General features: G+C 33.5%; 7 protein-coding genes across 7 annotated transcripts in view; 3 read left to right on the forward strand and 4 right to left on the reverse strand.

Moving 5' to 3' along the window:
• Window positions 1-2,191: 2,191 nt before the first annotated feature.
• On the reverse strand, window positions 2,192-2,752 carry MONOS_14081 (uncharacterized protein; the record flags this gene model as incomplete). Its single annotated transcript, XM_067866852.1, has 1 exon — window positions 2,192-2,752. One exon carries the CDS (start codon window positions 2,750-2,752, stop codon window positions 2,192-2,194), a length of 561 nt encoding a protein of 186 aa, XP_067722301.1.
• A 2,276-nt stretch (window positions 2,753-5,028) lies between these two features.
• Window positions 5,029-6,539, forward strand: MONOS_14080 (uncharacterized protein; the record flags this gene model as incomplete). Its single annotated transcript, XM_067866851.1, has 3 exons — window positions 5,029-5,062; window positions 5,125-5,618; window positions 5,678-6,539. 3 exons carry the CDS (start codon window positions 5,029-5,031, stop codon window positions 6,410-6,412), a joined length of 1,263 nt encoding a protein of 420 aa, XP_067722302.1. The 3' UTR covers window positions 6,413-6,539.
• A 355-nt stretch (window positions 6,540-6,894) lies between these two features.
• MONOS_18020 (uncharacterized protein) lies at window positions 6,895-8,599 on the reverse strand. Its single transcript, XM_067871000.1, has 4 exons — window positions 8,549-8,599; window positions 8,372-8,480; window positions 7,806-8,296; window positions 6,895-7,747 (listed from the first exon to the last, which is right to left on the reverse strand). The coding sequence occupies exons 2-4, from the start codon at window positions 8,376-8,378 to the stop codon at window positions 6,983-6,985; spliced, it is 1,263 nt and encodes a 420-aa protein (XP_067722303.1). The 5' UTR covers window positions 8,379-8,480; window positions 8,549-8,599; the 3' UTR covers window positions 6,895-6,982.
• Window positions 8,600-9,364: 765 nt separating this feature from the next.
• On the forward strand, window positions 9,365-9,688 carry MONOS_14079 (uncharacterized protein; the record flags this gene model as incomplete). Its single annotated transcript, XM_067866849.1, has 1 exon — window positions 9,365-9,688. One exon carries the CDS (start codon window positions 9,365-9,367, stop codon window positions 9,686-9,688), a length of 324 nt encoding a protein of 107 aa, XP_067722304.1.
• Window positions 9,689-9,751: 63 nt separating this feature from the next.
• Window positions 9,752-10,382, forward strand: MONOS_14078 (uncharacterized protein; the record flags this gene model as incomplete). Its single annotated transcript, XM_067866848.1, has 1 exon — window positions 9,752-10,382. One exon carries the CDS (start codon window positions 9,752-9,754, stop codon window positions 10,208-10,210), a length of 459 nt encoding a protein of 152 aa, XP_067722305.1. The 3' UTR covers window positions 10,211-10,382.
• Window positions 10,383-10,390: 8 nt separating this feature from the next.
• On the reverse strand, window positions 10,391-12,852 carry MONOS_14077 (uncharacterized protein). Its single transcript, XM_067866847.1, has one exon. The coding sequence runs from the start codon at window positions 12,829-12,831 to the stop codon at window positions 10,837-10,839; it is 1,995 nt and encodes a 664-aa protein (XP_067722306.1). The 5' UTR covers window positions 12,832-12,852; the 3' UTR covers window positions 10,391-10,836.
• Window positions 12,853-13,205: 353 nt separating this feature from the next.
• Window positions 13,206-13,711, reverse strand: part of MONOS_14153fu18021 (uncharacterized protein) — a 6,001-nt gene continuing 5,495 nt past the window's right edge. Inside the window, exon 11 of the mRNA XM_067866932.1 lies at window positions 13,206-13,689. Within this exon, the coding sequence (XP_067722307.1) occupies window positions 13,581-13,689 (109 nt within the window). The 3' untranslated portion in view covers window positions 13,206-13,580. The remainder of the gene's footprint in view (window positions 13,690-13,711) is intronic.

Here is a 13,711-nt window from a genome sequence, read left to right on the forward strand (position 1 = left end):
AAGTTCTACTGTTCCCTCTTCAAACAATGCATCTCATTTTTGAGGATGATAAAACAAAGCTTGGTTCAGTATTTCAATGTATTTAACAAGCGTTTGCTCAGTACACATGGCTATCTGAACTTGAACTATTTAAAGATGAAAAGTGGAATCAGAACATAATACAATGCATGGTTTTGTTACACAATTATTTTTTTGAAGGAGCAAGAGGAAATTTTCTTGCTTTTGCATTTTCATTAACGCCAGAAGGTTCGACTTTGTACAGATAAGGCATGTTCATGAAATCTTTCTCACAAAAATTGGAAATTTTGAAAAATCTACACTCATCAAAAAATACCATTTCCCACAACGAAATATCCTCCCGTGAAATTGAAAGCGCTGCATCATCATCATCGCAATCTGAACAAAACTCAGCAAAAACAATGCACTTCAATTCATTGACGTATTTGCCACCCTCACAAAAATCTATATTTTCATCGGAAAATATTTATCTTGCGACGAATCATTCATTGGAATCATTCTCGAATTTTTCTGCCATTACAACAAGACATAAATATCAGCCAACTCACTTTCAAAGTGAAGCAACGGTTTTGACATCTTCGCAAATGTTAAAGAGGGATCAAATTCAAAATGTATCACCATTTAGCGTTAACGAATTACGATTGTCAATAAATAAATACAAAAAGGAAACACAACAAACAAATTCAATACCTCACACAGTTACTTCTTTATTCACCAATCCTCTATTATCGACACAATTTTTAACACCATTTGGACCAAAATCATCAAATGATAATATCCTTTCTATTATCATTAAATGTCTTGAGGAGAATTGTTCTTTGAATACATCATGTGAAGAAAAAGATGACGAAGAAATTTATAACGAGGATATTGAAGAAATTTTCGGACTTGTTGAAGCTGAACAAGAGTCAGAAAATGACGAGTTTGACGAAACAAGGCTATCCTCCAGTTTAGCATCCATTTCACCTTCGTTTTATCCCACTCGATTGGTAGATGCATCTTCAAAGCTCAGCGAAACAAACGATACAAACAGAATGGATGTTGAAAACACAGAAATTGGATCAAGCTGTTCGGAAGAAATAGAGGAGGAGGAAGTGGAAGAAATAGGTTCAAGCGGAAAAATTGATGATTCTAATATTCAGATTACAGAAGAAAGAAAAAATGCTTGTCGCAAATATTGCAGGCAATTCAAATGGATTGGTTTGCAAGAATAAAAAGCGGATTCGTATCATATGTGAAGAAAGTCTTGTTTAATCAAACAGATCAACTTCAGTCCGAATGCATAGCCTTGCTTTCTTATTTTCTGATTGATTATCATCCTTCGATTGTGCAGGACAATCCCTTTGTTTATTACTTCGAAATTGGAAAATACGGAACAGTGCCAAATATTTATGCAAATATTTGTTACTCTCTAATCGTAGCTCCTGTAAGTGAATCCTCATGTGAACGTCTTTTATCTCGCCTGAAAAGAATCATTGGAGAAAGAAGATACTCTTTAAATCTGGACACACTGAATGCGTTGTTAATTTTGTGAAACGTTGATGTTCATAATGTTATTTATCAATTACATTTTTTTCTAAGTTATTATTTTTTTATTCTAATTTTTGACACATTCACAGATAGTTACAGATAACAAATTCAAGTTGTTTCTCTTGACTTTTGTTGAAAGAGGAATAAAAACAATATAGGCAAAGTGAATAACTTCAGCGAGAGCAAGGAAAAAATAACAAATGAAGAAAAATGGGATGAATCTCTTTTCGAACATTTGATAATTACAACTTCTTAATTGACCGTGTTGCTGGTTGAATAGGTCTTTTAACGATAATGGATTGTAAGTTGAAATGTTATCAGTACAAGATAACGAAGCCTTGAACACTTTTGTGAGAAGCATTAAATGTTTTGTTCATCTGGACTCTTTGCTATGCCATATTAGTCTCCACTGCAGTCTTTTCTTGTGTTGCATCTTCTTTCTAATCAGTAGAAATTCGTATTGAATACAGAAAGCATTGCTGCACCAAGCAGAAACCGCTGGACGAGCACGCGCTTCTCCTCTACGAGCGAGAATCTGGTGTTGGCGTTGTGTTCTTGTCACAACCTGAAAGTATTGAGCAGTGTTCTTTGTCTGCCGCTCCCAGTCTTGGATTCTTTTTGCTTGATTTCTTCCATTAGGCATTTAATGCTTCTTATTTTGAAACGGCTTTTGAACCGTTAAGCAATATTGTTTCAACATTCCAATCGAGAACGCCACTGTCTTCTTCGTCCCATGCTTCTTCGCTCCATTCAACAGCTCCGGCGCCATCCACCTCAGACGCTCTTTCTTGAAATCCGAATCATCCTCAAATGCTGATGAGGGCAGAGAATCTCTATCATCATCCTCACTTGCAGATGTGACAACAGTTGACGAAGAGATGGAGGATGAATCAGAATCTGAAGAAGAGCAGTCGGAGTGGAGGGCAATGCAGATGACCGTGTGTTCCGAAAACAGCACAATGTGTGGACTCAGATTGGAAAGATAAGAAAGTGGATTTTCCATTTCATCAAAAGAGTGGATAGCAAGATTCGCAACCCAGAACAGGATTTGAGCAGCTGTTTGTTCTCTTTGCTGAAGACTTCCAATTGCCATCTCTTTCTTCTCGTTCCTTCCGTGAAGCAGCATGAACAATGAATCCCTCAGATCCACAATCAGTTTCTCACGCGGTGAGGAACATGCCATTGCATCCACCAGATTCGACATCGATGAAGTTGTTGGACACAGACTCTCTGATCGAACAAAAGTGGATTCTGTGTCTGAAGTGTCTGTGGTTGAAGTGGATGAAATTGATGGTGATGGTGATCTCTTTCTTATCTCTTCTTCCTCAACTTTCTCCAATGCCCATTCAGGAATCTTGTCTGAATCTCTTCCCAAAATGTATTCAGTCGATCCACTCTCAGAGAGAAGATGCTCCGATGACTCCGAATGTCCCAGGCTTTTCGCATACACCCTCTTTTTGATCCTTTCTTCATTCTTCTTCTCTACTTCCCTCTCAGCTCTCCTCCACTGCCCTCATGCGAAATCTTTTTTGTAACCATCTCAAATGTCTTTGGATTTTTTCTCATTATATCATTCTCAATAACTTCACATCTCTTCGTTTCTTCTGAAATATTTTCTCTAATCAAACAGTTGAAATAAATAAGAAAATTTGCAGTAAAAACATTAATAATTAATGCAACTTTCAAACACAAGAAATCCTTATTTTTCTTTGAAAATATGAATCATTGTACCATCATCAATTTTAAATTGCCTTTATTTCATAAAATCAACATAAGTCTATACCAAAACAATACAATGATATTTCAAAAACACTAATATATTGAACAAACTTTCAAAAACCTTTTTTTTTCAGATTTGTATTAAGTCAAGCTCATTCGGCCACCATTTGTGAAATATGCGAATGAGGAAAATTATCAAACAATAAGAAATGATAATTCATTTTAAAAAATACGAAACTTAAATAATTGTTTAAAAAAAGAATATCTTTAAAGAGACCTAAATGAAACTTGCGAGAATTAAAAAACATGCAATCCGCCTCAAATAAATGTTACAACTATATATGAAATTCGAAGTTTACAGCATTTTATATATCATGATTCGACTGATAAACAATTAACAATTTTGATCACACCCATACCAATGAAAAATTTATTGCATAATTATGGAAAACAAGATCTTTGAAAAAACAATCACAATTCATTATGAAAATATTTTTTGTTATTATGTTATTCGTTTTTATTTAATCGAATTGAGCATCGCAAGCATTCATTCACATAAAAAAAAAAAAAAAAAAAAAAAGTCTTCGACACAAGATATTATTTTCGACCGACACAAAAAGGCTTATGATAACTTGACGTAGTCACTGAGAATATGTTTTTAATCTATATTTTTATTTATGTTGTGTATTAAATGATAAATAAAAAACAAACGGTTTCGAAAAATTTAGAAAATTTCAAATATTTTCCAACTAATTTTTAATAAAAAACACCCTAAATATTTTTTATTTTGATAAATAAAAATTTGAAAAATTCATTATTTCGAAGTCTTCAAAGTTAAATCTTGTTTTTAATATTTATTTTATAAATATATATTTCATTTAATCTAATGCGTTTTTAAATACATAACCTAAATGCGAAATATCTGTTTTTTCACTTTTTCAAAAATTAATCGCTCCCACAATATTTTACTATAAAATGGGTTTTATTCAAAAAAATTTTCAGATTTAAAACCGAAAATTCGATGCTGAACGTGTTTTATTAATTCTATAAAATCACGTTTTATTAATGTTTAAAAATTTTGTGAACATTTCAACGACTACGTAAAGTTATCATATGCCCACAAAAATCACAGATTTTATATGTCGCAAAGGTTTTCAGGAAAACAATATAATAAAATATAAAAAGTGGGAAAAATCAACTTATTATTAAAAAAAAAAGTCCGGGTTTTCAAAAAAGTTCGTGTTAATAAATCACCCTAATTTGTATGAATCACTGTTTTAGAAAGGATACAGACGGAAGTATCTTCACAATATATAGAACAATACAAAATACACATATGCAGATGCTTTTATTAGAAAACAAAATTGTTGTATTTCTTCTGCCTTCCAATTAGCAAAAATCATCAGGCAGTATTTCAAAATCAAATTATCACAATCATACCAGCTGTCGTCACAGGAAATAATATTTCTAGTTCTTCAAATAATGTTCACTTGCAGATTTCTCGATCTGTGGATAAATATTCCATTTCAAAGATAAAATTATGATCATTGAATCCATTACAAAAAACGAGAAATTGAAAAAGCATTGTTTATCTTCATAATCCTTTGCCAGAATGTCAATGCAAGAAAAAACAGTATAAACACATATTTTTCTCTGGTCTTTTTGAGTTTTTTGTTTTTCATAAACTTCTTTTATCCACACACACTTTCAATATGAATGATTTTAATGATGTTGTTTTCTGAATGCAATAAATTTTCAAAAATGCAGGAGACATGCAACACAAAAAAGTTCAATGGTGTGCAATTGCAATTGCATGTGAATTCTTATTGATTGAATTTATTTCTTTGTTTTTTGAAGAATTGTTTTCCAAGTTGAGCAACAGCTCAGCTGATGAACAACGAGAGAAAATTGAAGAAATGAACGAACTAATGGAAGAGATGGGTGAAGAAGAATTCAAGTCTGTTTTCACAAAAGAGTGGTTCAATGAAATAGACAAAATGATTGAAGAAAAGACATTATCATGGGAAAATGCAATTTTGTTGTTGAAGCATGTTGGATATTGCCAAACGCTGAAATGCTTTTATGATTTTGCATTTAAATATTCTTTTTTGAGCGATCGATTTCAGGAAATGATCATTGAAGAAAAGATGATGATAGAAGAAAAGGATGAAAAGCTTCTGGTTGATCTCTGCGAATGCTATTTGTTGTTGAACAGATGGCCTTCATCTGAAATGTCTTCAATAATTGCACCTTGCATTCTGAAAGTTGCCTTGAAGAAAGAAGAAAATGAGGAGACACAGAAAGAAGTGGAAATGGCTTTATTGGCTTTGAGCAACATTCCAACATTTGATGTTTGAGCACTTCTTTTTTATTTTTGATTTGTTAATTTTATTTATTTATTTTTTATTAGAAACTGGACAAAGAACTTTACCTCAATGAAATCAAAGAGATTATCAAATATCAACAGGAACATCACAATCTGACAAGAATTGCCTATCAATCAGCTTGGGAGTTTTTGATAAAAAGATTTTATTGGGACAAAAGCTTGGAAGAAGTGATTGTGAATGAGGTGCATTTCGAAAGAGAAGCAATAAGAGAACTGGAAGAGCTGGCAAAGTGGATGAATTGGAAGAAGAAAGAAGAGGAAATGAGCAAAAAAGAAGCGAAAGAAGTGCTGATAATCGGGAGATGGCTTCATGCATTGGGGATTTTCTTTCGCCTTTTCCGATTATGGAAAGAAGAATTTGCTGAGCTTATAGGCAGCGTCGCTCATGTGTGTCGAGCAGCAAGAGAAAATAACAAAGAAATTAGCAATTGGTGCATTTGTTCATTCAGAGATGCAACAGAAAATGGAAATGTGAGAGTTGAAGACTTGCTGAAAGGAAGAGCAATTGATGTCGTTTTGGAGGAGATTCATCGCCAAACATTGAATGAAGGCAGGACAAATGAATGCTTTCAATTCTTTATGAATGTTTCAAGGAAATTGAAACAAAAGAATAAAGATGAAAGGGAAGAAGAGGAAAGAAAGTCAATGAAAAAGAAGGTTTTTGAAAAGATGGAAGAAGAAGGATACGAAGATATCTTCATTAGCTTTCAAAAAACGAATATGTTCTATTTTGATGATGCAGTATTTATTTATCTTTGAATATTTCACACCTTTTCAAGGATTGATGAAACGAAAAGCTTTGCATTTTAAAACACAAAATTTTTATTTTTCTTTTTTCAACATTTCATCAAAATAGAAAGCAACTGAATATTATTTTCAACGTACACACACATTATTGTTTGTTCGTTTCTCGTTATTTAATTGACAAATATCTCAAAAAGAGAAAAAATTAACAATAAAATTGGAAGTTCATCAATCCATTTTTAAAAGATAAACTTGAAGGTTATTTTTTTTCACGATTTATTGTGTTTTCAGGATGAAAATGAAAATCTGTCTTTTCATCTCGAAAAAAATGTTTCTGATATAAAGAATAACGAATTAACAAAAAATCCTAAATCATATTGCACTAATATTTGATCCCTTCGACATATTTTTCAAACAAAACCCAATTCTTTTGAAAATTATTAACGGTTGTATCATTTCCTTTTGCAGAATTCTCTGTTAAAAAAATCCTCAAAAAGTTCTTCAAAGGATAGCATTCCCTTTTGCGAAATGATGAAAAAATATAAAAATACATTTGAGTTGCAAAATAAATAACAAATCATTTTCTCAAACATAAATAAAATAATCAAAAATATTCAACGATAGTTGATAATAAAATTGTGTGCTAAAAAAGTTAAATAATTCGTGAAAGCTTGTGATGGTGTCTTCGTATCCTTCTTCTTCCAGCTTTTCAAAAACCTTCCTTTTTGCTGCCTTTCTTTTAACTTCTTCCATTTCATCTTTCTTCTTTTCTTTCGCTCTCCTTGAAATACTAAAAAAGAAGTCCAAGCTATGATATTCAATATTTTTATTCAATGTTTGGCGATGAATCTCCTCCAAAACGACATCAATTGCTCTTCCTTTCAACAAGGAATCAACTCTCACATTTCCATTTTCTGTTGCATCTCTGAATGAACAAATGCACCAATTGCTAATTTCTTTGTTATTTTCTCTTGCTGCTCGACACACATGAGCGACGCTGCCTATAAGCTCAGCAAATTCTTCTTTCCATAATCGGAAAAGGCGAAAGAAAATCCCCAATGCATGAAGCCATCTCTTTATTATATTCACTTCATTCGCTTCTTCTTTGCTCATTTCCTCTTCTTTCTTCTTCCAATTCATCCACTTTGCCAGCTCTTCCAGTTCTCTTATTGCCTCTCTTTCGAAATGCACCTCATTCACAATAACATGTTCAAGACTATGATCGAAGTGTGACCTGTTTAAAAAAAACTCCCAAGCTGATTGATAGGCAAGTTGTGTCAGATTGTGATGCTTTTGATGATATTGAATGACCTCTTTGATTTCATTGATGAAAAGTTCTTTTAGCACATTCTAATCAGAATTAAAAAAATAACAAATAACATCAAAAAGGAAATAGCAATGCCCATACGATACTCCGAAAATTGCTCAAAGCCAATAAAGCCATTTCCACTTCTTTCTGTGTCTCCTCATTTTCTTCTTTCTTCAAGGCAACTTTCAGAATGCAAGGTGCAATTATTGAAGACATTTCAGATGAAGGCCATCTGTTCAACAACAAATAGCATTCGCAGAGATCAACCAGAAGCTTTTCATCCTTTTCTTCTATCATCATCTTTTCTTCAATGATCATTTCCTGAAATCGATCGCTCAAAAAAGAATATTTAAATGCAAAATCATAAAAGCATTTCAGCGTTTGGCAATATCCAACATGCTTCAACAACAAAATTGCATTTTCCCATGATAATATCTTATCTTCAATCATTTGATTTATTCTTTTGAACCACTCTTTTGTGAAAACAGATTTGAATTCTTCTTTACCCATCTCCTCCATTAGTTCGTTCATTTCTTCAATTTTCTGTCTTTGCTCATCTGTTGAGCAATGCTCAAGCTCATAAAGCAATTCTTCAAAAGGCATTCAAAAAATTCAAAAATTTGTTCAAAATTGTTCAATCCAAATAAATGATTATACTAGCAAACTTTTCATTCAAAGGCATCTCTTTGTTTCTTCGATCAATCTCATCGTCGTAAGATGTTTTCATTCGTTTCATATATTAATATTCTCTTTTTGTTCAAAATTTGTTTTTATCTCAAAAAATAAAAATGATATGCAAGAATCGATGATGATCGAGCAAAACAAAAAGTCTTCATACAAACGATTTAATTTTTGCTTAATAAAAAGAAATGAAAAAGATATTGCGAAGAAGCCTCAAGGATTAGCTTGTGAAAGCAAAAAAAGAATAGCCTTTGTTTTTTGATCATAACCAACATATTATTTGAAAGATATTGTTTTTCTTTCTTTTTTTTTTTTCTTTTTTTTAAGGCTGTTGAAAGAGCCAGGAATTAGTTATCTTTGAAGAAGAAAAAGAAAAGTGGGAAAGGAAAAATTAAGACCGACAGATGAAATTCAAAATATTTAAAATAAAACTGACATTGGTCCATGATATTGAACAATTATGAGGAAAGAAGATTTTTGTGAAAAAAGGAAATTGAAGGCTAGAAATGTGGAAGAGAGAAAAGAAAAGATGAATTGACGCATGTTCTCTTATTTTTTGTTGGAAAGATGAAGAGGATTGAGTTGAAAGAGAAAGGGGTTTTGAGGTTATTGCCCAGTGGAAAAAGGCACAAAATGAAAATGCAAAAGCCTGAAAGAGAGGTTTTCAACAAAACTATCTGTTTTTAATAATCATTTTTCATTTTTGTCAATTTCTGCCTTCAATCATCTCATTCAATTCAAATATCATTAATACCATCATCATCTGTTTCTTCTTCAATTCTTTCTCTTCCATTTCTTTCATTTATCCATTTTCAGCTTCTTCAACAAAGTCTGCGCTCCGGACAGCTCCATTTTCCCTATCTTTGAGAAAGTTAGAAAAGAAAACATCAAGGGATGTGTTGTATTCATTGTCAACATCACATGTGATCGAACCTTCGGATGCGTCAGTGGCAGAGGCGTCATACACTTCTTCATCAATGATGGGCGGAACCGAGAGGTGGATGCGGATTGTGGTGCTTGAGGCGGCTGGTGAGTATGCATGGCACATGCTGCTGTCTCTGCAGCTGCTGCGGGGATATGATGTGGCGCTTTCAGCGATGCTTTCGGTTTCGCTGGTGGAGCCGCTTCATTCACTTGTAGCGTCGGTGTGCACGAAGTCGTGGAGAAAGCGAACCTTTGCGGAAGCAGATGTGACTGCGTTCCAACCGATCTTAGATCTGTTTGACCCGTCGCTGCAGATTTGGCGATCGCTGCAGTCGAGACGTGAAGTGGTGAAGTTGGAAGAGAAAGTGATGGAGTGAGGGGTTGCAGTGTGCGAAGTGGGAGAGATTGTGGAGAAAGGGTTGTCGGCAGCGGGGCTGAGGATGGAGGATGTGGTTCTGTCACCAGCAGCGATTGCGCTGGCGGTGCTGGAGGAGCGGGAAGAAGCAGAGGAAGGAGAAAAGGGAGGCAAAAAGGGAGAAGAAAAGGGAGAAGATGGAAGGAGAGAGGGAGATGATGGGAATGAGGAGAAAGGCGGGTATCCGACAGATCACAGAGAGTTTGTGGAGAAAATCAAAGAGAACCAGGGGAAGCTGGAAGAAGCGATGGCGCCGCTGGTTGTGGAGGCACTTGGGCTGAGTCTGCTGAGGTTTGTGAAGGCAGAGACTGAGGTAGACAAGCATCATTCAGTTGAACCTGAAGCGTGTAGTTCTTCTCCATCTGATGGCATCCAAGAGGAGATATCAAGAGCAGATGAAGAAGCAGCAGATGTGTCTTTGGGCATGACTTCAGATGGAAGTGCAGAAGGAGTGTGGAAAGATATGGAAAATGTGCAAATTTAAATGAATGGTTTGAAAACGAATGAGAAGAAAGGGAGAAATGGCAGCTCGATTGATTTGGAGCAAGATGAAGAGGAGAAAGAAGAAGGTGAGAAAAAAACATGGTAAGATTCAATTTGTTGAAAAAATTGGCATCCCAACAGATATTTTATTTAAAAGACCGAAAAAAAAAAAAGATATCTGAGAGTATAATATATATTGCAGCCTCGAATGCTCGAGAAACAAAGTTATATCAAGAAAAGAAAAGATTGAATTGTTGAAGTCTCAACAATAAACGCACAAATGGGACATTTTCAAAATTAAAAAAAATTAAAAAACAGCGAAGTGAGAAATATCAGCATTTTGCTCTGAACAAATCAACTCAACAAATAATCTGATAAAGCTAATAAATGGAAAGTCATAATTATAAATCAAAGAATAATACATTAAGTTACATATTTTTTTGTTAAATACCGTGATTATCATAAATGAAGATGAATATTTGTTTTAAAGGCACAATTAATTTTTTTTTAAGAAATAAAGATTTGGCAAGTGTTTTTCTTTCTGGACGAATGGCATCAAATTCTAATAATTGCCTGCGGTTGCAGATATCAAATCTTTTTCGAAATGAGCCAATGTCTTTCGAATCATCACTGCATAACTCCATCGTTAAAATTTTGAAGTGGATATTCGTTTTCATTACTTGAGCCATCTGATCCTATCATCTGAGATAAATCAGGTGAAAGTGCGTTTGGAGTTGCAGTCTCACTTGGAGTTGAATCCAGCCCATCCTCATCGGTCAATGTTTCTGTTGAAAGATCCACAGCATCATTAGATGCCCAATTTGAATACTCGCACAGTACACTTACCATTTTGACAACAAATACAATAAAAAATAAAACGAAACAGCAAACTGCAGTTGCAATAAAAACATCTGTGTTCCCATCTGATGCAAGTTCATCTGCAATTCCATCACATTCTCCTGTCATCCAAGTACCATCTTTGTCGTTTTCACCAATGCTAACCTTTGGTTCCAAACTATTTGATTCGCATGCAAAAAACATTTCCCTGCAGCGTATCGAATTCTCCCAGAGCGATACAGCAGCCACATCTTGCCCATGTTCATTGGCAGTGTTCAAGTAAAATCTGCATCGCTCGAATTTAACAAAAGAATTCATTGCCGGTTTTCCACACAAAAACACAGCACCTCCCCTACCATTTGATGTAAAGCATTGAAGAAACTCGCAAGATCTAATTGCAATTGTATCTTCTAATGACACAAAGCACAATGCCCCCCCACCGTGCAAATAGCCAATAGAAGCAAAAGATGTGATAATGCGAGGGTCGTTCGTTTCTGATGCTTCCAAATAAGGACCAGAGCAACAGTTAAAGAATTTACAAGTTTCAATAAATGATATATCCTTTGATGAGAAAATTACACACCCACCGCCATTTCCATTTTCTGCAATACACTTGTCAAACGACGAGTCTTCCAGCTCAAAGCAACATTTTGCACATATTGCGCCTCCATCATTTGAAGCTTCACAGTACAAGAACCTTGAACCATTCACCAAAAGATTTATATTTTTTGAAATTGATGAAACACAAATAGCCCCGCCACATCCGTCAAATGAATACTTGTCGTTTTCTTCATCAACAAAATCATTATCACCAGCAAAGTCTGGTGAATAAGATTCTGACTTACAGCAGCATTCTTCAAAATAGCATTCAATAATACTCAAAACTCCTCCATCTCCCTCAACCGTTAAAGCACCTCCTTCGCCTTTGTGAGAAATATCGGTAAAAGAATCAAGGATTAATGTGGAATTAACACTAAACGTCTTATGACTTTTATATGTCCATCTGCAGTGCATAAAAGAAGAATTAAATGAAGAATATGATTCACCAAATAACCCATTAACAAGTCCTCCATAAAATACGTTGTCAACACTTTGGAATGTATTTGAATTCAAACAACAAGCAACAGATTGGATGACTGTTTTCGGATCCTTTGAGTCAAGTTCTGAAGTTTGAATTGATTTTGTAAAATTGAAGAAGTGGCAATTATAAATAGAAATTTTTTGTGAATATTCATTTTCGAACAAAGGATGCTGCCCACAGATAATTAAACTCGATAAAGCAGTCTCTTTGATTGAGGTTATGCCACCTCTTGCTCCTGTTTGAATTAAAGTACTTGCAGTTGGCAAACAACGTGAAAAAACTAATGAAATGTTATTGATCTCAATAATTGTCCCATTTGAAGTGATTAAATTCTTCATTTCACAATCCGATTTAAAAATGCAATTGTTAATTTTTGCAGTTCCATCGCAACTTATTTCCACTAATGCATTTTTTCCAAAATGATAGAAATTCATGAAAGAAAGAGTTAAAGTTGAATTCCATTCTCTAAATAAAGGCCTATTATAATTTATTGAACTCTGAGTTAACGTGGTAAGCGGCGATTTTATTTCTGATGTTTTCGAAAATACAAATAAGCACGAACAATCACTATTTAGTGATTGACGTTCTGAATTTGCTTTTATAGTCTTATTTCTCTTCACTTGTTGTGGAAATTCATTAAGAGAATTAAACTCACCTGCTGCATTGCAAATTAAATTAGACACAAAAGAGAATATGATAAACATAAAATTTCTTCACTAGATTATGGTTATATTCGCTATATTGACAATTATTTCTTAAAAAAAGAACTGTTTTCAACAACTGAAATATATTTCCAGCTTGTTATTATTCTGACATTTTTTGAAGCTTGAAAAACTTTTTGAAAGGTTTTTTCTTTCTTTTTAATTTCTGATTATGAAAATCATATTTTCTGAAAAACTATTATTTGTTTTCATGTAATAAACAGTAATGGTAGTGAATGTTTTGTAAGCTGTTAGGATTTGGAAATTATCACTCAATTTTCTTTTCACTTTTTTCACACTTTTCTTTTCACTCGAAAAATTTTTATAATTTCTTGGTTATTAAAAGTTGATCAAGGAAAATAAGTTGAAAAAATCAATCTGGAATTTTGGATCCCATGTTGATAATATTGACAATTGGTTTAGAAACAGCTTATCATTTTCAATTTTGCGAACATTCAAGAAAATTGATATGAAGATGATTTTTGAAAGGAAAATTGAATGCAAATTAGTTCTTCCTTAACATTTTCTGATTATTCCTTTATACACAGCACACATGGAAAAAAAAAGTCATCAGTTAGTATTTAATTTAGAGACAAAAAAAGGAAACTCATCTTGAAATAATAATTTTCTTCTCCATGCAACCCTGAAATCAAAATTAATTTTTCATTCGTGTTTTAAAATTTTATTTTCTTTCTTTTTCTTTCTTTTTTTCCATTTTTGTTTGTTTTCCTCTCAAAAAAAAAAAAAAAAATCTATTGCATTATGTTTTTAAGCTCTCTCAATGTGTTTTCCAGGTCTTCGTCTTCTTCAAATACATTTCTCACTTGCTTCGACAGCTCTTCATAAGTCAGTGTGCATATTCTACAAGATGAGAGAAAGAATT

This window comes from Monocercomonoides exilis (genome assembly GCF_001643675.1).
Source record: "Monocercomonoides exilis strain PA203 chromosome Unknown scaffold42-869251, whole genome shotgun sequence".
Lineage (NCBI taxonomy): Eukaryota > Preaxostyla > Oxymonadida > Polymastigidae > Monocercomonoides > Monocercomonoides exilis.

What these genes read in the sequence shown, in the direction of transcription:
- MONOS_18020 (XM_067871000.1), bottom strand. An exon ending in TGAGCAATTTTCGGAGTATC is followed by an intron (nt 7,748 to 7,805) that starts GTATGGGCATTG and finishes AATTCTGATTAG; the next exon opens with AATGTGCTAAAAGAACTTTT.
- MONOS_14077 (XM_067866847.1), bottom strand. Translation starts at nt 12,831, where the DNA reads ATGTTTATCATATTCTCTTTTGTGTCTAATTTAATTTGCAATGCAGCA.